The sequence below is a fragment of the Chelonoidis abingdonii genome, chromosome 10, assembly GCF_003597395.2.
Source record: "Chelonoidis abingdonii isolate Lonesome George chromosome 10, CheloAbing_2.0, whole genome shotgun sequence".
NCBI lineage: Eukaryota > Metazoa > Chordata > Testudines > Testudinidae > Chelonoidis > Chelonoidis abingdonii.
Genome location: NC_133778.1, coordinates 38,800,370 through 38,824,044, shown reverse-complemented (window position 1 = coordinate 38,824,044; position 23,675 = coordinate 38,800,370). Strand labels below are relative to the sequence as shown.

The 23,675-nt window shown below is 39.4% G+C and overlaps 1 protein-coding gene across 4 annotated transcripts in view; it reads right to left on the bottom strand.

Annotated features, from left to right (window-relative positions):
* Positions 1-17,199: 17,199 nt before the first annotated feature.
* Positions 17,200-23,675, bottom strand: part of OLA1 (Obg like ATPase 1) — a 173,872-nt gene continuing 167,396 nt past the window's right edge. For all 4 annotated transcript variants that reach the window (XM_032784568.2, XM_032784569.2, XM_032784567.2 and 1 more), the window contains 2 exons: positions 21,990-22,112; positions 17,200-17,727 (listed from right to left, as the gene is read on the bottom strand). In XM_032784568.2, the coding sequence (XP_032640459.1) occupies positions 17,626-17,727; positions 21,990-22,112 (225 nt within the window). In that variant the 3' untranslated portion in view covers positions 17,200-17,625. The remainder of the gene's footprint in view (positions 17,728-21,989; positions 22,113-23,675) is intronic.

Genomic DNA, 23,675 nt, shown 5'->3' with positions numbered 1-23,675 from the left:
CATCAGGCACTGGGATCTCAACCCAGCATTCCAATGGATGGGGGAGACGACGGGAACTATGGGATAGTTATGGGATAGCTACCCACAGTGCAATGCTCAGGAAATCGACCCTAGCCTGTGTACACAGACGCACACCGCCGAATTAATGTGCTTAGTGTGACTGCGTGCACTTGACTTTATACAATCTGTTTTAAAAAACCGGTTTCTGTAAAATTGGAATAATCCCGTAGTGTAGACATACCCCTAGAGAGTAGTATAGGGATGCTAAACCGTAACTTTCTCTGCCTGAGAAATAAGAGCAAACATGCATTTACAAAGCCATCAAATGTATCTATTTTCCTCTTTATGAAACAGACTCGACCCCCGCCAGCTCTGTGCATAGCATGACCAAAAGCTCAAACCAGTGTGTGTGGGCAAGAGCCTCCAATTCAGAGACTGGAGCCATAGACCCCTGGAAAAGAAAGCATGTATGGAAGAGACCATTTCTGACAGACCTTTTCAGAAGTGTGTCCCTGAATTTATCAAGATGTAGAAGCAAAAAGACACATGATAAGCTCAAGTGTTCTAAGTTTGGCCTATGAACAATATCCAGAAACCTAAGCATGTCTTGCTGGCAATATCCAAAATCGATTATGAATTTAATGATACCGTTTTAGTTTTTCACTACATTGTGGTATCCTCACAGATTTTACTTGTAGACAGTGAGTGCTGATTATACATTTTATATAATTTGGAGGTATGTTGAGAAACTACTAGGTAACCAAGATACCTACATCTCCTCTGCTTTCTCACCATGAAAAACTCTGCAGTTGCTTATTTGACAGTGACAATCATATTCTAACTTGACCCAGACTTCATTTACAAGTCAGTGCTTATAATGATGTATTCTCATTTAGACAAAGATGTAGGCACATGCTTAACTTTAAGCACATGAATAGTTTCATTAAATTCCCTGGGATTAATCAGATGATTAGAAGGTAAGTACATAGCAAGTTTTTGCAGGATCAAGGCCTGAGTTAGTTTTGTTAGACCTGAAGAGTTAATGCCCTTCTTTTGTCATGATGGACTTCTGCCACTCTGTCATTGTATTTCAGTCTCCTTGGTGCTCATCTTTGCAGACTTGCTCATTATTATAATGATGCAACTTTGTCAAACTATCGTTATATTTCTTTGTCTCATGGGAGAAATTTCAAAACAAACTTGCCTGATAATATTATTTTTCCTTACTAATGATGAATGGATATGGACACTTACACCTCAGGACTTGGAATAGCTTTTCAGATGCCACTGTTTATGTTCGCAGGGTAGTTAATGGTGCGAGAAAATGCTTTGCTATTAGTATGTCATCTCTATTATATTAATATATTGCAATAAATGGAAATGAAGGACATTTTCCAAATCTGGGTGCTTAAAGGTGGCACCTAAAAAGCAATTGCTCAACAGTTGTAGCTCTTGTTGACTTCCCTGAAAACAGTTAACATGTGACAGTTTTACAAAGAGATCGTTCTACTTTTTAAAAATAGACTGAACAATTTTGGGGCAAGTGTTTCAAGCTTAAATTGCTTAATACACATCCAACCTTGTAAAGTGGTTTTCTATATCAATAAACAATCATTTGCTTAATAAGAATGCCCTACACAGTACACTGAAGCATCATTCATGCAGGAGGCCCTTAAAGCACTTTACAGAACTACAGTAAGTATCCCCAAGGAGTCTCATTTTCCTATAGGAAATACATATGATCCTGCAGTAACATAGTCTGGGACCTGGAGTAACTGCGAGGCAGTATCAGTTAGCTTGTTCAGGATTTATTGCCGTATTACAGACAGGTGCCGGTCAGGTCCTAAAGGATACCTTCAGCTCTGCTAGATACAGACTGATACTGTATGTGGCACTGCTACTTACTGTTACCTTGGTGACTCATTGCCCCAGAAGTTAGACACCCCTCGTCTAGACACCTCTCATCAAGATACCCGTATGCTGCCTCCTAGCAGATAAAATTATAGAATTTACTCCTAATTTACCACATTCCCCTTCTAGGAACAAACTGTTTTTGTGATACAATACTCTATCCAAATGTTGTTAGCTAAACAAACATACCCACCCAACTTATATTCACTCTGCTTCTGTAGCTAATATCCATTTTAGCTGTTAACAGCTAGAGACATGATTTTTCATGTGAAGTGCTCATTTCATATCCCACCCTCAGTGGTGTAGGATCATGGAGGAAATTAACAGAGAGAATCACCAGGGTTGCTGGCTGCTTTGTTAGATGCCCAGATTTGCTGGCCTGAATAAAACCCTAACTGACTGCAGACTTAGTTTCTGGTTAAACAGCCTTTTGCTAGACATATTTTCTTACAAGCTGGTAATGGTGAACACATGCCCGAGGAGTGAAATTTTTATATTTCTTTCTTTCTTAGGGACCTACTTCTGGAACAACTAAGCATGGATCAGAAAACTATTGCAGCAATTCTTTAAAAGTCTGGGCTTCTCTTTCATCTTCCCATTTCTTGTGGGCAGTTTTGATGGCTGGTGTGACATTCAAACCTATTCAGTAGTGAAGATAGGAGAAGCTCATGATAGCATATCAGTCACAAATACCTCTCATGGCATGCAGAAATAGATTTAAAGATAGCTATTCTTCTAAGGGACAAAACAGAGACGAGTGTCACCATTCCCGTAAAGTAGGTGTTAGTGTCCATCTCAGTGAAACAGACAATAATCAGCGAACCTCTGACCCATTTCTCTCATATATGAGGTTGCAGCATTCCATACTTCTCTCATACTCCACTGAGCTGTTAGCTCTTTAGGATGATACAAGGTCTGATTCTCATGAATATTAAGATGCTAGTGGGTTTGTTTCGTCCACCAAAGTCAAGATACTGGATCATCTAAGACTTTCAGAATAATCAGTCTTCTGACTTTTGAAAGTTAAAAAGCTCTGGAGGGCACAGGTGACATATTGGAAGAGGGGACTGGCTGGATACTCTGTTTTTCAAATGGATCTCATCTTTGGAGCAGTTGAGTTTGAGCTGGTAGTAGCAGTTCTTCAAGTGAGTTATGACAAAATGGTCAATGGGATACTAAGATTCTTAGGACCTCTGCTTTAGCAACATAGGCATCAAATTACTTTTCCCCTCATGCCTTGGATAACATTTTAACTGATCAGATGGCCACCCACACGGCAGTTTTTTATTTTCACTGAGAATCAAGGGTATTTCATGGAGATGGAACAGAACTGAATAGTTGCTGCTTCTTGCCACACAAGAACATTGGGGCCCCGCATATGTGTCCTGAAGCTCTTCAAAGAAAGTTTATACTTGAGTTTAGGAGAACACTTAAAATTCTAATGGTAGGTACATTGCACAGTTCCAAATTTTGCAGCAAGTGGTGTGACAGGTTGGATCCCTGGGATGTCACCTGATGTGCAGGGACACCACTGAGTCAGACTATTCTGCCAGCCTGGGTTCCCTTTACCTTGTCTTGTGGGTTAGGTTCCCCAGCCTTTCCCAGCCAAGCACACAGGCAGGGCCACACCCAGCTGCACAGAGAGACATATCTGCTCTGGGAAGGCTCAGCTTAAGGGGCTTGCCACAGCAACCAGATATCCACCTTTCTTTAAAGTACAAACCCAACATTATACAATATGGAGGAGGGTGTACACAATGTCTTGTTCCCCAGTTAGAAATCACATAACTTGGTTTATATTGTAAACCAGAAATAAATGTATTAACTAACAGGTGTATTTTAAGTAGTTAAAGAGGTAGCAGACAGAACAAGGCAGATTACTAAGAAAATAGAACACACAAACTAAGTTTAATATACTAAAGAAACAGGTTACATGCAAGTTCTCACCCTAAATATAGTTCTAATAATCTTCTTCACAGGCCAGACGCTCTTCCAGTCTTAGCTGTTTCCAGCAATCATCTTGGTGAGGTACCAGGGAAGAACAGACTATCAGGACTGCCTCGCTCCCTACCCAGAAATAGGATTTGCATAAAGCGGGAGTCCTTTGTTTCTTAGTTTGACCCCCATCTTCCCTTCCAGTGGAAAGTTACAAGAAGTCCCAGGTAATGTTTTATTATCGGGTGACAAGACCACAGGAAGACTAAGCTCTTTTACAGTCCATTTGGCTCTTGCTGATGGGCCATCAGCACTGTCGGGTTTTTTCATTGTTGTACCTGAAGTGTTAGCAGGGGGCGTCACCCAAAGCAACAGTTGAAATATAGCTACATAGTCAATATTCCTAACTTCAGATACAGAAATGATACAGTCACACAAATTTAATAATCACATTCAGTAAATCATAACCTTTCCAAAGATCTCACATGAGTCATCTTGCATAACGTACATCTGTTATACCATATTCATATCATAAGCATATTTTCATTAAGAATATGGAATGACACATCACAAGTGGCATCAGGATTATTTTATTAAGGGGGAAAATGTTAGACAAGAACATTCCCCAGGCTGAAAATCTGCATCTCCTGCTACATTTTGATCATGACAGTTAGGTCATCAAGAAGGGAGACCCAAATGAAGTTATGGGCAGCCAGTCCTGAGAGATTTCCCGTGTGGACTTTATAAATGCAAAAATTAACCCTAAAGCAGTGGCCTTTCTAGGGTTTCTTTGATTTTTGCCATAAAGATGAAAGGGAGGTTTTTAGCAAACATAGAAGAGCAGATCAAGAACAAGCCTGCCAATCATTCAGGGACAATTTTTGTAGAGAAAGTGGAAGTCCTGGTCCCACTCTAGCAACATATAAGAACCCTGACTAGTTAGCCTGCATCTGGTTTGGCCTTATTAATATCTAATTCCTATATATTAATTTTTCTTCATTAGATGGCAGAACAGAGTATACTTAACATGCTGGTTTTCATCACCAAGGTCAAAGTGAAAAGAAAGAGCTATTACCCTTCCCCATGTGAACCAGTCACAACCAGCTTTAAACACAAGCTCTTTATTAGCAATGGGCTTTTTTGTTTTGTTTTAATATCTCCATTCTCTGCAGAACGTATAATGTTTTATGCCACTCTTGCAGTGTGCTGTGGTTCGCCTGAGGGGTATTGTGCCAACACATGACAGATGAGCTTGACAGACTGCATTAGAACCAGGTGACTGAACATTAGCTTGACTATATGTGCAGGCATAAGTAAATCTCATTCTTAATCTAAATTATTTTTGATAAGAACAAAAGCCATGTGCAAATGAATATTTCCATCTTATTTCAAATTCTAGGTTTCAACTACAGTATTCAAGCTATTCCCCAGTGTAATTTACTTGTAATAATATGTCATTATTGCCATTTTACAGTTTTCTCTTAAAGTAGTATAGAAAATGTTTTAAAAAGCACAAATACTAGCAGCACCAATCTCCATTCAGCCCAAGCATCAGTGCTCTCCTTTCAGACAGGCACATTATTGAAAACAATGACAGCCCCAATATGATAAATGCTCCAGTCGTTAGAGCATTTTGGTTCGGGAATAAAAGAGCATACTTGTAGTTTTTTTGTTTTAGACAATAAATATAAATTAACTATTTTTCCTCTATTCCCAAAGTGACATCTGCTGAAGAAGCCATGGCTGACCACAGCTTGTCAAACGCCTACCTCAAATCAATAAGCCATTTTTAGACTTGAACCTGTCCAGTACAGAGGTTTTGCCTGAAACACAGCCTGCAGGAGTCTACGTTTAACAACAGAATTATCTTTTCCTTGTAACGTCTTTGTACGCCAGCTAAACTTTACGGCACTGCTAGTATTGGCAAGAAAACCCTGGACAGGGGCCTTCAATAGCCAGGAGGTAGGAGAGAGGAGATAAGCATCAGGGTGCAACAGTTGTAATTCGATAAAGGTGGCTTAAAAACAGAATTTTACCCCCAATCATGTATCTGAGAGGCAGATACATCAGACTGGAATTAATGTGTTAAATATTTCAGCTCATGTGGTTCAGTGAGGAAGGATAGTCATGTGCTTAATGGTCTGGCCTGGAACTTAAGAGATCAGAGCCCATATCCCAGCTGTATCACCCGCTCTCTGGCTGAGCCTAGGCAAATCACTTAATTGATGTTTGTGAGATGCTCAGTACTATGGTGATAGAAACCATACAAGTAGCTGGGACCATGGGTCCTCCTGTGTCCACACCCTAGACACTGCTGCAGTGATATTTGTACAGAATGCGCCTTGGGAGGTATCATCTGAAAACTACCACCACACAGTCACCAATACCATTGTGAAATGTATGTGACAATGCTGTGTGAGGATTCTGGATACTCACTGGTATTATGCTTCGAAGTCTGTGACTAAAAGGTGTTGAAACCAGGCATGTCACGGCCAGCTGGTTCTCTCAAGACAAAGGAAAGAAACCAACTAGGTGTGGCCAAATTCAGTGGGCTATGCATTTGTATCAGAGGTTGCAGGAAAAGAACATTTACATTGTAAAATTGCATCACATTGGAACACACCAGACCCCTTAATCAAGATGGAGTTGGCCCTCTGGGAGGAGACAGAAGACTGAGCCCCAGGGGATCAATTTGACCCGTGAAACAAAGGCAGACTTTGAGATATAAGGACACACAGAAAGACTTTGGCTTACCCTTCACCTCAGGAGAAAAAGGCCTACCAACACCTTGGACTTAGGGGGTCAGGATCCTGTCTAAGAGCTAACCAGCTATTAATGGGACAGAAAGGTTAGTGAGGAAACTACTTTGAATAAAGACTCTAGCTTGTAGAATCAGGTCTTAGCCATTCAAAAGTGTATTTTTATTTTTGTTTGTAACCATTTCTAGCTTTATTCCTTCTACTTGGTATCACTTAACCCATGTCCTTTTGTCAATAAACTTGTTTTAATTTTTAGTACAAGCTAACACACAGTGCTGTGTTTGAAGAGACGAGGATGTTCACAGCTTATTAACCGGGGTAATGTACTGCCTCTTTAAAAGAGCAGCAAACTTAATGTCTTCTGTGAATGTACAGTCATAGGAGCTGTGCATTGCAGATCAACATCTCTGAGGCGCTCAGGGGCTAGAAATCACTTATTGTAACCTGCTAGGCAAAGTTTGGGCAGGGAGAGCCTTGAGGAGTTTGCAGGTGAGGAAGACAGACTGATGTGGCAGGGAGCTGACAAAGTCTAATCACCAGCAAAGCTCACTCTTACTGAGGCAGAGTTATAGTGGCTCACAGCTTTGGGCGCTACAGTAGCTAAACAAGCAGACTGACGTGTGTGACAGGCAGAATCAATGAAGACAGTAGTGGGGAGAGCTCTTGGGATCTCTCTGGCAGTCGCATACAGGGAGATGAGGCAGTGGGAATACGGTTACCCACTCTGAGGTACAAAAAACTGGGACATGTGGGATGATCTTTAACTGATAAAACTAGGCAGCTGGCAGCATGTACTGAGCACAGTGACAGATTTCCCAGGACAACAAGCTCAAAAAAGGGATGATCCTGGGAAAACCTGGGCAGGTGGCAACCCTAAAATGGGAATAAGAAGGAACTTCCCATTTTTTAAAACCACCACTCTAGCCACAGAAACGCCTGTTCCTACTACTCTAGGATTCTGTCTACACATGGAGCTGGAAAGGTGATTCCCAGCAAGAGGAGACAGGCGTGTGCTATTGTCAGGCTAGTGACTAAAGATAAGAGTGTAGCTGCAGCGGGAAGGGCTTGCCCACCCACACTGTATGTCTGTCCAAGACCCTAAGCACATACTTAGGGGCAGCTAATCCCTTCAGCTGGTTGTGCTGGTAAGGTTTCATTCTATTTTTAGTGCACTAGCTCAACAAGACAGCGAAAGTTTCGCCCCCAGCTCCACATGTAGACATACCCTATGGGGGAAAGCCATGTTTGCTGAGGCATAGGTATCAATCCACTAAAGACTGAGGCCTTGTGCACATTCCACCAAGGCTTCCCCTCTCTCTTACTATCCAGGAAGCATCTACAGAATGAATAGAATGGACTTTGTTATTCAGATGATGTAGGACACCTTTTCTTCTTGGAGTCACTGAAATGGCACTGCAGAGATCTTGGTTAGTACTTCAACTGTGGTGGAGGGGGCCGAAATACCACTGGACAAAGGTGGTTGATTTTTGGACACTAGGAAGCAGGTGAGGCCTTTCGCAGTGCGGAAGGGATAGATCTTTTCTTTCCTTCCCATGTGCAGGCAGGAGCGGAGGTGAATTATTTTTGGAGGAATAAGGAGCAGGGAATTTTTTTCTCCTCATTCTCTGCAATACTGATTGTCTTAACTAGGAATGGGCCAAACCCCAAATACAAAGACCCTGAACTTCAGAGAAATTTGGAGCTGTATCTGATCTTGTGTCTTAGGCACTTCTCTGGGGTAAACCAACCTGTAATTTAAACATTATTGGTACATCATCCAACCTGTGATTAAAGCTGACCAAAACTGCCACCTCCTCTTGGGCATTTGGAAAAGGTATTCAGGCTATATCTGATTCTTTAGACATATTTTTCTAACTCCTTTGGCTGCAGGTCCCTTGCTCAGTCACACTACTAGTTTCAGCCATCTGAATGTCACAGCATGCTTCACTACCAAGTGTCCCTCAAAACTTGAAAGCATTCTTTTAGCCAGCATATGACACAGTGGACAGTTCACTTTTACTTTTAATTATCATGGTCAGCTTTTCCTTCCTACACTGAAAGAATTTCCACTTTCTTTCCAGCCACACAGACATCTAGAAACATGGGAGAGGGTGGGAAGGATTATTATTCTAGGCCTAACAGGCAGAAACAGCAATCATTGGAACGATTCTAGAATGCACTAGGTTCTCTCTCTCGGCCTGCAGCTTAACACTGGGCGACCGCTGTCTGATAATAAGTGTGATTTCCATCACTGTCCAACGATGGTAATTTCATCTCTTAACACAATCATCTCTGACTCCATGTTACAGAGTAATGCTTAAACAGGCATTTGAGTCATAATAAATGGCTGGCAGAGCATTAGGAAATACCTGGAGACCAAAACAGTGGCTTAAGATGCTCTCTCCTCTTGTAAAGCAGGAGAAAAGAACTTCTTGCATAAACAGAGGATTGTATTGGTGCCCTTTGGCCCTAGGACATCCTTGTTTAGAGAGGCTCCACAGGGCTTATTAGAAAAATCCTACACGAAGATTTAGTTGTCCTGGGGAGAGATTGTGCCATGTATTGAGCCCCCGTTGCTTCCAGCAGCATTTGGGAGAGTTAGGGCTCCACTCTGCTGCTCTTCCACACGAGTTTAAATTCAGTTTCAAGAACTGTACCTCAATTAAACTATTCCTGTGAAAACAAAGACTTTTTTATTGTTATTAAAGTTAGACTTCTGTAGCCAGTTATTGCACTTTCCCCTTAATTTTCCAGGCATATGTGCTTATGATTGCAGTTCCAAGAGCTGAAATTGTATAATTATTGAAGTGAAAATTATTTTTGCTTGAGACTATAAGGACAGCTACAAGTCCATGAATGACTCACCCTCAGGCACTCAGGTTTAATTTATGAGCTATTTATCTACTTGTACACACCCCAGCAGAAACAATTATACTTAGTAATTTGTTGATCTTATCAAGGCTGTTTGATGTTACTATTGCTACCACCAATAATACTGTGCTTTGAAACTTAAATAGAATTTATAACCAAAGCCTAATAGTTTGCACATAATTATTATGTTAGCGAAATTTAACTCTTATAGTTAGTAGTTTTCTCCTGCAGTTTTTAAAGGAGAGCAAATGCACTTTCCCTTACTGCCTGTTTTGGATGATGTGTCCCTTCAGCAACAGAACACAGAAAACATCAAAGCAAGTTTTAGACACACAAGCTCTCTTACCTTGTTGGTTTCACATGTTGCAAGAGAGAACTTTTCCTTTTACTGGAAAGCAAGAATCTGGCAAGTCCATGAAGAAATAACAGGAAGGTAAGGAATTGGGTCCAGTATAGAAGGTAGCTTGGGGCTGAAACTGTACCTGTGATTGCCTCTTCACTCGCCCATTAGTGCAGTGGATTCTCCCAGTGCTCTGATGCACTCTTATTACACTACAGCTGTAATCATGCTACCACATGCTCTAATGCTTTCCAAGTACCCTTTTAGGTGCTGATTGGCTGTTTCATCAACCCAACACTTCTCGGGGGCCTCTTTAAATGGATGAAGTTTCTCAGTACGAATCAAAACCAAACTGTTTTATAATAAATTAATAATATTAATTGTTAAACATTTGTGATAAATTAAACCCTAGCTGTTTGAAGAGGCTCCCCACTCACTCTTCTCAGGAACCAGTGTCACTCTGATCTCTGTTTGGAAGGCAACACCAAAGTCCCTGCTATAGGCCCATCATTTCTCTTGGTTTCCTGGTCTGAAGGAGTCTGACCCAGTCTCCCTTCTCAGCTGTCACAGACCCTCTCCCCTTCTCCGCACATTGCCCCCTAAATGGCGTCACCAAAACCGTGAAAGTTAGCTAGTCCCCAGGTTTCAGCCACCTGGGATCTTTCCATTTATAGAACCATAGAATATCAGGGTTGGAAGGGACCTCAGGTGGTCAACTTGCCAGTTACCTAAGGGTTTAGAGGTTAAGTGATTTAACTCAGCAGATTGAAGCCCAGGTTCAAATTAGACTTGGATCACAGCTGAAATTTTTTTGGTGGTCTCAGTTGGATGGAGAAATATTCCAAAATCATGTAAGAATCTGCAGTAATTGTCAATCTCTGCTCAAGGCTTGGACAGCGGAGATGTTGAAAGTCAGGAATGAGCAGCACCTAGCACTGTTAGCAACACCTGGTTCCAGTTATTGCTAACAGTCCCACTCTTTTGGGAACATTTCCTCAAAATTTAGTCAATAAAGCATTGAGATTCTTGCATCAGTTCTACTCACAGAAACAACACTCAGCATACTGCATACCCGATTGCACATATTCAGTTATATACAGCCTTGGCTCTTTAAAATTCCTTTTGATAGACAGGTGTCCTGCCTTGCAGGTGGAATTCCATTGAAGAACAGAGTTCCTGTAATAAAGGCACTCCCTTTCTACAGGGGGAATTTTAAAGGGCCAGGAAGGACTATATGTGCTCCTATTCATCCATCCTAAATCTTTAGACTCAATTCCATTCTCATACAGAGAAAAATCTATTTTGTGGCTAATTTGCTACTTCACATACACTTGCAATAGCAATAGCTGGTTTTGCTATGTGGTTTATAAAGTGCTCGTGCACTGAGCACAGAATCAAATGTTTTACGTATTGAAAATAAAAGGCTAGGGGAATCTGTCAATGTAGGGAGCTATTCTGATCTCTGATGTACAGACATATTGATTCAGCTCTTTTATGAGCAGGTGTGCAAATGTAACCAATTTTACAAGCTACAATGTGCTGCAATATGTACCTGCTCTCAAAGATCAGAAATGGATCCTGCCTGTAGGTAGAAGCCAAGTAACAACTGCTTCTAAGAGAGCCTAGAAACAAAGAATTTACATTAAAACTTTAAAAGCTAAAATAACATTGCGATTTCAATCCCTTACAGTACAGTGATGAATGCCACCACTTTGATTTTTTCTTCCCAAAGCATCCAGTGGTTTTCCTAGCTTAATTGAAGTGAAATGATTGAATTAGCATAATCAAACATATGTAATTAGTATTTTCCAAAGAGTCAAAATGAAAATGGACAATTTAGTTTTAAAAAAATTACTAATGTTCTAAGAGATGATCTCACTTAATCCAGTGGGTATGAGGAGGGAGGGGTGCCCAGGAGATCATCACTGGAGGACAGAAGAGAGAATATGCTTGTTTTTAAATTTTACGAATTGTACTTAGCTATATTCTTATGCTTCTGTTTTACAACAGGATTTTATAGCCCAAGCTTACATGTGGGTTGAGTAATGCTCACTATTTAACCACATCTGATAAAAAGGGCTATATATCATCCTGGCTGACTTCTACTTACATAAAATTCTGCAGACAACGTTTTTAAAAAGTAGAAAGCTATCTGGCCTAAGAACATAACAAAACACTTCACTGGAAAAGCACTGCTACAATCTGAAGCTAAAAAGAGTTGTCAGCGCGGTGGTGCAGAAGCATGTGGCACATGCTACCGCACAGCCCACCCATCTGAATTCCAGACTGGAAGCTCTTGCTGCCTAAGCCAGCAGGGCTGGAGAGTACTTAACAGGAGGCTCTCAGCAGGTGAGGCTTTTGCCCATAGCAGAAACAGTTGGGCAATCATGACCAGAATTAATATAGTTCTGAAAAGAGCTCAGTTAAGCCATCCCAGCCCCAGTAATAGTCATTGTGACAAGATTTCTGTGTATCATGAGAGAGGTACATAAGGAAGGAAAAGAAGGCTTTTGCCCAGCTACTTTTAACCCAGACTCCCTGATACATAAGCTCATTGATTAACTAGATTCTACTGCCTGGGAAGAGATCTGACTGTCTATGTGTGGTGAGAGGAGGGAGGTGGATGGGAAATTGCAGCAGACAGGGTCCCAGTTAAGCTGTATAGAATTGAGGCCATGTAATGCTGGAACAGCGAGGGACCATAAAATAGACACATAGTGAAAGAGCAAATAAGGGTAAAATTGAGCAAACCTAAGAAAGTGCAATGTTTAATAAAATGTACAAATAAACCCAGCAAAGAAAATATTATACAATTTATGGGTGTTTTCAGAGTAACCTTTGAGGAAAGGTGAATTGGGTGGTTGCCTGAGGCAGCAGAATTCAGGGGGACTGAATACTAAATTTATATTCTACAAAGATGCTGAAACCCTGCATTCCAAATAAACTATTCTGGGCCCATATGGATACTGATCAGCTAAACATAAACCGCTGACAGTAATCTGCACTTTAGCTGCTGGTTTCCAAAGCGGACATTTACTTTTCAAGAGGAGCTCAGATGTACCTGAATTTGACTTTTTTTATGATCACTACATTTATTAGTTTCATATTTTCCACAGCTGTGTGTTTCATTTGAACTAACATTCGCTGGAAATAACCACTTTACATTTTGCTATACACTCTGAACCAGATCCTGGGCCTCATCTCTGTCCCCTTTGTGCTGCTCTTGGGGACCTGAAAGCTAATCTGAAAGGGCTGGTGGAGATTCCCCAACATTAGGGGCACCCTCAGGTGGCATAAAGCCAGCTTAGCTGACACTTTACCACATGCTCCCCCTCACTCTTAGGCTTAGGGTACGTCTACACTGCACGATTATTTCGAATTAGCTTAAACCGATATTACAAAACAGATCTAATAAAATCGGTTTAGCGCGTCCACAGTGGGATCCCGAAATCGATTGTTTGCGTCCATGGTCCAAAGCTACCATCGATTTCAGGAGCGGTGCACTGTGGGTAGCTGTTCCTCAGCTATCCCATAGTTCCCACTTCCGTGTTGAGAGCACAGTGCCTGATGGGGCAGAAAACACTGCCCCGGGTGGTGCTGGGTACAGCCTCACCCCTCCCTTTGTGAAGGCAGCAGACAACCCTTTGGCGCCTTTTTCGCGGAGTGCATTGAGCAAACGCCATAGCACAGCAATCTTTCCCTTTTTTTTTTCACGTGGTGGTGGGGGGAAATAAACTGAGGAGCTGTTCCCTGAACCACGCCAGACACTGTGTTTGAACCTACAGACATTGGGAGCTCAGCCAAGAATGCAAATAATTTTCAGAGACTGCTGTGGACTGTGGGATAGCTGGAGTCCTCAGTACCCCCTCCCTCCCTTCATGAGCGTCCATTTGAGTCTCTGGCTTCCCGTTACGCTTGTCACACAGCGCTGTGTATCCTGGAGTTTTTTATTCAAACGCTTTGGCATTTCGTGTTCTGTAACGGAGCTGGATACAACAGATTTGTCTCCCCATACAGCGATCAGACCTAGTATCTCCCGTACGGTCTATGCTGGAGCTCTTTTTCGATTTCAAACTGCATCGCCAGCCGTGCTGATCAGAGCTCCACGCTGGGCAAGCAGGAAATGTAATTCAAAAGTTCGCGGGGCTTTTCCTGTTTACCTGCCCGCTGCATCCGAGTTCAGATTGCTGTCCAGAGCGGTCAGTGCTGCACTCTGGGATGCCGCCCGGAGGCCAATAACGTCGATTTCCGTCCACATGAACCCTAATCCGAGTTATCACTATCGAATTGAGCGCTACTCCTCTCGTTTGGGAGGAGTTCCGAAATCGATTTAAGGAGCCGTTTAACTCGATATTAATGACGACGTCATGTGAACGGATACAGCGTTAAATCGGTATATCGGCCATTAAACCGATTTAAAGTCGCAGTGTAGACCTGGCCTTAGATAGCCTGGGAGGAAGGGGGTGTGGCCAGAGCACTGCAATTTGGTGATGCCTGGCTGGTGAAACATTCCTTGTGGGACTGATTTGAGCCAGTCAGACCCAGGATCAAGGGAGCAGAAAGGTGGCTTAAGTCATGTTCCCCTGACAATCCAGGTTTTGTACCAACGTCAGCCAGATACTGGGATCTGGCCTCCTATACTTTAATGAATCCATTGAGTCAGTAGTCTGAAGCCTTAAGTTTTAGTGATGTTTTTAAGGTTTATCAACCTTTGAAAAATCATATTTTTGGAGTGCCTCAGAAACAAAGAGCATCAAGCTGGAGACTACTGATTGCTCAGAGATGGTGCTCTCCATAAAAGGCAATACCAGGCCTCTTTCTGCTCTGCCTACACTGGTGCAAAACTCCAGACTCTCTCCCCTATTTTTCAGTTACTGGGGGCAAGTAACAATTTTCTTGTTCTATCAGTGCTTGTATTGTGCTTTAGCCATCAAAGGGTGTTACGTTTACAGTAACTCAGATTTTGAAGTAAAGGGGAAAAGGAACCACAGCTTCATCTCTTCTGCTAACTGTAAAGGGAGGCTTCCTTCCTTTCTCTGGGCTGGGGGAACAGTGCCCCCACAACAGCTCACCTGGCTGGGGTAGCAAGAGCTTTCCCTCCACTCCATTCTATTCTAACCACTGTAGAGACCAGTTTGCTCTTACACTAGTCATAAGGCAAATCTATGTACGGGGGAGGGGGGGGGGAAGGCATGGTCATATATGGGTCTTGAAGCAATTGTGCAGGTTGGTATGCACAAGTGGTTGGCTGGTTTTAAGTGAAGTTTCCTACCATCTAGATTGAGAGTCAAATTTGTGCATAAAATTATAAGTGTTCACAGGCATTACAAAAACAGTTAGATTTTAGGAGTTTACATTTTAGAGCCCTGCAGACTCTCAGTCCTGCTGGAGAAAATGAGGACTGTCTGTGCTCAAATATTTATTGTGGTAGCTGCCAGGCAGCACTGGAGATTGGAGAGACTGATCACAGGCAAAATTGTCAGATTATGTTTTTTTAAACAACACTTCTAAAAGATCAATTAAAATTATGAGGTTAATCAGACAAATTATTCAGAGACAGATGACTTACTTCTCAGTCCAGTTAACAAGACCAGTTCAGACCAGCTTCTGTGATGAAATTTAAAATTTGGGGAGGTACTGGAAATGCTATCATATGTACAGCTGTAACAAAATTACTATCAAGTTATGAAGAAATTAAAATGCAATTAAGAAATCCAGTCATATGAAGAAGTCCCCAAATTCTGCAGTTCTGGTTTCTAGCATAATTTCTTCATTTATATAAATTGATTAAAGGACATAAGAACATTATTCACCTCCACTGCTCCAATAAAGTGACACCCATAGAAACTTTACAACAAGACCAGACCCTAATTTATTCTGCAGGCCTCAGGCTAGATTTCAGTTTGTATTACTGCAGGAAAGAGTTCATGAGGGGGCTACAAACTGGGGACTCATGTCTATACTAAAGTAAGACAGTGGCTCTCCTGGGACACTGACTAGACCTCTCATCTCCTCAACTTTTTACTGTGGCTAAATCCCAGCATGATCCCTTACCCTCCGATGTCATTACCTTGCCTGACTTCCAAGAGAATCAGATTGGTTTAGTTTCTTTCTGCTTCACAGATTGTACTTCCAGTGCAGAACTGTGGTCCTAATTTCTTTCAATTATATGGAAATCATCAAATTACGGTAGTGAGAACAGTGCATTTAGGATACCAATATAATTTATGGGATTAATTAAAGTCCTAGGCTCCTGCTGCCTGCTTCAAAATACCCATTCTCACCTCTCTCCCTCAATGACAAAAATAAAGCTTTTTAAAAACAAAAGGTCAGCTGCATTCCTGTCCCCCCAGCACCAACTGCAGTTTAGGGAGTGATGCCAATTGTTTTACAATAAGACACCTTGTGTCACTGACTTTGATCTTTCTCCTACTCCTCCTGAGAAATTAATGTGGCTCAAAGGCAGCATTACAGGAGGAGCCCAGCACTGTAGCACTACCTGTACTCCCAATATCTTAAACAGGGAGGCTTGCCTGGATCAGTTGCTTTTCAAAGTTTTTGATAAAATAAATTGGTCACAGGAAGGCTGGAGCTTTGCCATATCTATGAACCTTAGGGAAGAGAAAGGTAATTCCCAGCACTGCCCATTGGAGCCCCTGCTGTGTCTATAACTGAACTGAGTTAGGGTGCATTTTAGAAAACAAAGAAGATATCTTAAATGAATTGAATGCATTGTCAGAGCAATTCTAAGTGTTGAAGTGAGTTAATATTTTTAGTTGTATCCTCATTTTAACTTATTCTTCCACAATATCCAGAGAAATCTGCTCTTGTTCATGGTTAAAGGGGTAAGCAAGTAGCTGCTGCTCATGTCAGTGGAACTGTCTCACTGACAGAACAGTGTGACCTCTTTCTTTAAGACTATTACATACTCCTCTCTTGCTCTAAAACCTTGAACAGAGGACATCTTACATCGGGCACCACTGGACCAGCCTCTGCAATTTAACAATTTAAAAGCAGGAATTAAATACTCTTTTCAGAAGGATTTTAACAAAAAAGCTTCAGCCTCAAAGATAATATGATTTTCCTACATATATTTTGCTCTCTCTGGTCAAAATCACGTATGCTATATCTTTTTATTATCCTTACTATCATCTTTCAATGAATGTCCATCTACAAATTCATTAACTTTGAGACAAATCACTGGCATCCTAATCTTCTGAGTCCCATGAAAGACTCACTTTTAAGATACAATTGCAGCTGCCCCATGCTGCCGGTTACTGTATCGTACACGTCTTTAAATTCTGTAATCAGCATCCACCAGGTGCCATATCGCATTCAGCACACCACAGTCAGTCAATACAGACATCCCCAAACACACCAAGGTTGGTTTTGTCAAATGTTTTATTGAGTGTAGACATCTGCAGTACTGTAAAACATGCATTATCTGTAGATTCAAAAAGGAGCAAGCCACATTGTCCTCACTGTCAAACGTGTCAGGCTTGGCATACATGATGGAGATTAATGAAGTATCATGAGAGTAATATGGTTCCTGAAAAGCTTCTACAATTTGGAGTAGGGTCTTAATCATTTGAAATGCAAAGCTGTTCACATTTAGTGAACTTGTATGTTCACTGGGGGTGCCATATTTTAATTCAAAACAAACAACTAATTTCATTGGGAAGGGGGGAGATTTTCCCCCCCTAAGTATACACTGTATGCTTTCTGTTTTTAGATATTCTGTCTAAATAAAAATTCATATGCTTTTTAAAGTAGCACAGTTTATTGTGAACAATGACCAACATCTAATATTCATTTCTTCTTGGATTGCTGAGGTGTATTAAATTTAAAGAAGATAATATCGCCATCCTCAACTATGTAATTTCTGCCTTGTCGTCTGTATTTCCCAGCACTCTGTAAATGGAAAAGACAGGAGAAAAACAGGTTATTCTTTAAAATTAAGTTTTTATTTAAAAACCCAGATTTTAAAATATTATTTTTGTTTAAAATAAAACAATACCATTATCTCAAATTCAGAGTTTGATTCTTGTAATGACTTCTTGATTTGGGCAGAACTGGGTTTTACATACACAGATAACCATAATTTCCTCTCCATTAAACTGATGGCACATATATATGATTAGATGGGTATCATGAAGCTTTATTACATGATGCTTTCTGATGTGTCTGCAAACACCAGTGACTTATTAGAACAAAATGGATAAAACATCATTTTCTTTTAGTTCTTAGGCTTTTTATTCCCACCTCCAAAATGTCCTCAAGTGTAAATACTAATGATAGCAATCTAAGACTTTACTGCTAGAAAGACAATAAAAAAAAGATTTGTAACCTAACTACACAGCTCTCATACTAGTCTTGTTGACCACTTCCAGATGGTCTGCTGAGCTGCTGCTTTCAATGAAGAAGCACGCATAGTCAAAACAAAGATCATCCCACCATGTCAGAAAGTTATAATTGGGCATGCAATACTCTTCAAGGAGAGCTTCCTTTTGTGCTTTTGCACAGGATAAGAAGGACTGAGAAACACAAAATAAAGTCTCAGTCTTTTTGTTAGGTATTTGTTGGAGTAAATTTAACTAATCAAATTTACCAGTGACACAAAAGTTAGGAGGACAGCAAGCCCACAAAAGGACAGAAGTGACCAGCAAGGTAGGCGGGCTGCTGAGTTTAGAACAGGGCTGAATGAGCAGGCTAGAGGCAATGACAGGATATTCGGAACTCAACTGTGAAGTTCTACACTTTGGGAGAAAAAACAGAGCAGATACACAATAGATGTGGATGCTACTACACATTGGTACATCCCTGCACAGAAGTGTGTTATAATTTTCTTCTCTCTTCAATGCTGTCCTAAGTTGGTTTGTTTTTATTAAGGCAAGTATTATAAGGACTACAGGGAAGGTGTGTGATCAACATTGTGAGGCTGGGTGTTAAGGAGGTCTACACAAACATTTACTTTTAAGAAGTGATCTACAACACGGAAAAGTTGAGACCCACTCCTGTAGCTCAATACTCTTCCTGTTTTGAAGAGTTTTCCTGCAAGGGAAACTGCTTCCATGCAAGACTTTGCTGTGTCAATATTCTCAATGACCTACCACAGTGGTGGCATGCTAAGATACCACTGTAGAAAAGCTGTTAACTAATGACCTTTATTACAGCAGAACAGGTCAGATTAATGGTACATAATTACTTTAGGTACTTTTCTGCCACAAAACCTTCCTTTGCAAAACACCACATTTCCCATGTTGGTGTGTAGGAATCTAGAAGCTCAATGATCTTGTAGCTGTCATTCCCAATTTAAATGGGAGGACCAGTAACTTTAACTTCCAGTAAATCTCTCAGATGCAAGAGCCTATACAACAAACACTTAATGCTACAGTAATTGACCCTATCCCATATGACATGTCTATTAATACCAAAATAAGATCTTTAAAATGTTGACTTCTTTTTCTGGAAATTTTCTTAGACTATACAAAGTTTGCTCTCAAGTAATATTAGTAGTTCTTCCCTTTGAAGATACTAATAATGCTCTAAGTCAAGAGTAATTAGACTAATTGGTAGCATAAACACTAATAAAACAATCTGCTGCAAAAAATCATCAGCAAGCGTAAGCTGCATGCACATGTATGTAGACTTTTTACAGATAAATACACATACTTTTCAAGTGCAGAAAGGAGAGATGCATTATTCACAAATGTCTACAGAATAACCTAGTTTACACAAAGCAGCACCAGTTCAGGTTTTCTAGGACACCACTACATTCTGTCATAAAGTGATATAGTCTTCTTTCATTAAATACATTTTGACATACTAATATACATTTATGTATTTCTGTTACTAGTTTACAATTAACAGTGACAGTGTTCCTTTAAATTCTCTAGAGACCATTTAATCCATTTCCATTGCTATCAGAAACACTGGTTGAAAAAATCAATACCCATTTGTGAATCTTGAGTATGTATTAAACAAGACACGTCTAACCAGTTCATTTGCACTTGAAAGCAGCCATCTGTAGAAGCCAGCTTTGCCTAAGCAGATATGATTGCTAATAATGTGATATCCCTGTAGACTACAAAGCCCACACAGAGCTATTCAGTATATAGTTCACAGCACTGGCATTGAATTAGTTATGCTGTACTGGTGTTACACACACACAAAATCAAACTTAAAAAAATCGATCAACTTGATAACATACAAAATAAGCAACTCCAAATACCAATGTTATTTTAACTGAATCCAAAAGCTCCCAAGTTTAATTCTGAAATTTAACAGCAATATAAGTTAATTAATACGATCTACAGCCTGAGACAGCGTTTTTCAATTTATCTTTAAGAAGCCTATATAATATAAATTTTTGAAAAAGCAAGGATTTCCTTTTAGTAGGCTTTTAAAAAGTCTGTATAAGCAAATGTAAATATTTGTGCTCTATAGACATATTAAAATTTGTTCATAACAAAATCTATTTAATTATGGTTTACAGTTGGAGCAGAGAAAAAGTTCTAATTTCTGGATTCTTACATTGGGAGAAAACATCAAAATCAAAACTTACTGGAAAAATACTTACTGAAGATCATCTACTAAGATGACATAGCTCTTATGCTGGATACTCATATGTGTATTTCAGCAACTACTGTTGGCATAATTTGAGTTCCAGCTACGTAAACAAGTTTTCTGACTAAGGAATATTTGATTTATTTACACGGTGGTTTAGTTGTACAACTATAAACTCTACTTCCCTTTTCACAAGATCATTCACATGCCACAATGAACCAATTATACTGGGACTTCCCCTCCCCCTCCACTTCCTTGGGTTCAAACAGACCTATAAAAGCCCTGCTGCTCAGTATCATCTTCCTTAGTGATACTATTGAGAATAAGAGGAATCTGAAATAAGTTTTGTGTAGCTTTCAAACTATCAAATAGCAAAAAATGAGGCAGAGCCTTTTAAATTATTTAACTCATTATAGTAGGAGCCTTCAAATACTGTGGTGGGTTAAACCTAACTAACCTTTTAAAAATGCAACACTCACCAAGTCTACGTGAAATAAAGGGAAAATTTTACTCTCTTATAATAAAAACAAACTGCGAAGACTGAAATAGCATTACAAAGAAATACAGCTCTTCTTACTATATTTATTTGCCATGTATAATTTTACTCCACGTTTAATAACTGCAAATCAGATTTAATTCATCAGAAGTAATAAGGGCACAACTTTGGGCACCCAATCAGTCTCTGCCCTCTAGTGTTGAGAACGCAGATAAAATGCCTCATCTTCATGAACAGCACAAGAAAAAAAATTACAAAGTGTCAATACAAGAAAAAAGTTTTTCATTTAATTAGTTTATAATCTATTCCGTAAATAATAGCCAGGAAACTATCTATTATACAGTATAGGCTACACACAATTACTGTGGGCACTATAAAATCTTGATATCAACTGCATCACAGTGTTTACTTTATGCATGGTATCTGCAGTTCGTCCTATACTTAAGAAGAGGAAGCCTGCACATTTTGTCATAAAATTAACTGCTGAACATGGCAAATGTTAAAATTTTAATCGTGCCCACTGTAGTCTATGATAGGATACTACTAACAAAAAATTATTATATTTCAGTAATAAAATATTTCCTTAGACATTTGCATTAGAAATTTGATACAAGTTGTAATGTAATGCCTTCACTGCTGACTTCAAAACAAACGTACTTCTTGTCAATAGAAATAGATGGAGGTGGAGAGGCAGGAAGTGGGAGGTTAAAGTAATCTGAAAGCTAGCCATCCCATTAAAAATAGCCAATTTTCTAAAGAGTCAAAATATTTTTAAATGTTACAAAACTATCACCATGGTCTAAAATATTAAGATTAGATGGTTAATATTATAAACCTATGTAAAACTTGGTTATAACTCTTGCTCTTAATGTTGACATTTGGTCTGTTAGCTGTCATATTTCAGTTACTAAAATTGTCACATCTCTGTTAGTTAAACTAGTGTATTTTAATTCTTTTCCCAGTATAAAATGACAGTACATCTGTGGTCCATTATTAGAGGTAACTGTCAGATTCACTTACCACCACACACTTCTTCCCAATGAAAGAAGAGTCTTGAAATGGGAAAATGGTGTGTATGGGGGAGGGGCACAGGAAAATATGGGGAGCTCACCTTGACAGCTGTTTCTGAACCTTCTTCTTTAAAGTCTTCATATTTCATTACTTCAGCCATAATGAATCCCTTTTCAAAATCTGTGTGAATCTTTCCTGCTGCCTGAGGAGCCTTCGTCCCTTTCTGTCAAAGGAAAGACCAGAAGAAAATTAATTGCATTTAAGAAGATTGATTGCAGGAGAGAGGTTTCTCCTTTCTCATATGCTTTCAGGCTCTACTGAAACTTTGTTTCATACCAGTTAATATGTTAGGCATACAACTGGTGAATTCTCATATTGGGACATATAGATAGATGCCCTTAGCACAGATAAATCAACTCATATTAAAGAAGGGCAGCTTTGTTTTTTCCTAATGGGTATCAACAGCAGTATTGATTTTATAAGCTGTGGTTGTGTTTTGTTGTGAGATTCACTTTGATCTCCAGTTCTTTCCAGAGAAAGAGAAAAATAAAGATTTTTAAGTAACTTTTAAAGCTGAATTATCAAAGACTTCAGTTGAGTCCAAATAAATGTTCACAGCCTTTCAGATACGCTACTTCATCTATCCAATAAGTATATTTGTAACCATAAATACATTTTTAAAAATCTCAAACCTGAATAATATATTACAGCTCATTCAACAATTTTAATAAGTGTAAATACAGAACAAATGTTTTTTAAATTGCCATCCAATGATATTCTAATCATAAATACAATAATGAAAATATATAACTACATATATTCATGCAACCTTCATAAAAGAGCACTTAAATTTATGTAGAAGAATGCATGCTGCCTGTCTTGAATTACAAGGGCACACATTCTGTGCACACACAACCATGGAAAGAAATTTGAGAAATAATGGTGACCTAAAGGCTGCTTAATAAAGCATGTTAAAGTGCTAAGGAGTCTGACACTGTAAAGCACAGTTTTTACAATAAAAGATGTATTGGGTTAATATGGCGACTCACTGATGCTTACCTGACTAAATATCTTAGCATGTTAAATCAAGGATACTTACAATCATTCTTAAGATAAACCAGCTTTCAAATTTTCTAGCAAAGGGCAACATCCTTCCTACTGGAAATGCTGGAGTTTTGGAAGGTTGTTTTTCAAACAATGGCAAATAATGCAGAGTAGCAATACATCCATGATTTAATGTTATTTTGTGAACCTATATAGCGGACTAGGAGTCATCACTTCAAGGGGGATGGAGCGGAGAAAACTTAAAATTAAATTCCCATGAAAAACATATTTAACATCTAAGTTGAAATGCCTAAATATCTACAGTAATATTAAATCAAAATAAAAATTTAACAGAATAAATTACAGTGGTTATTGAAAACAGAAATTATTTTCTTGGAAATGAAATCAAAGCAGCACAGAAATTCATTACATAGCACTAAAATAAATGGAAGCAGCAGATTAAAACTCAATGACATTCACTACCTCTCAAAGTTTATATTTTTATAATCTGTAAAATGAAATTCGTAAGTATATGCATTTCAAAATAATTTTCAGTACTAATCTCTATATTATAATGTATTTACTTATTTATTATAATATATTTACATCAAAAGCAAACCACTACAGCTCAACTCTTACTCTCCTCGGGGAATAAATTAGTCTATTTCTATGGTTGTAATCAGTCTACATGGATATTTAAACACATAATATATTTTTTAGACATATGTAACTGGACAGAACA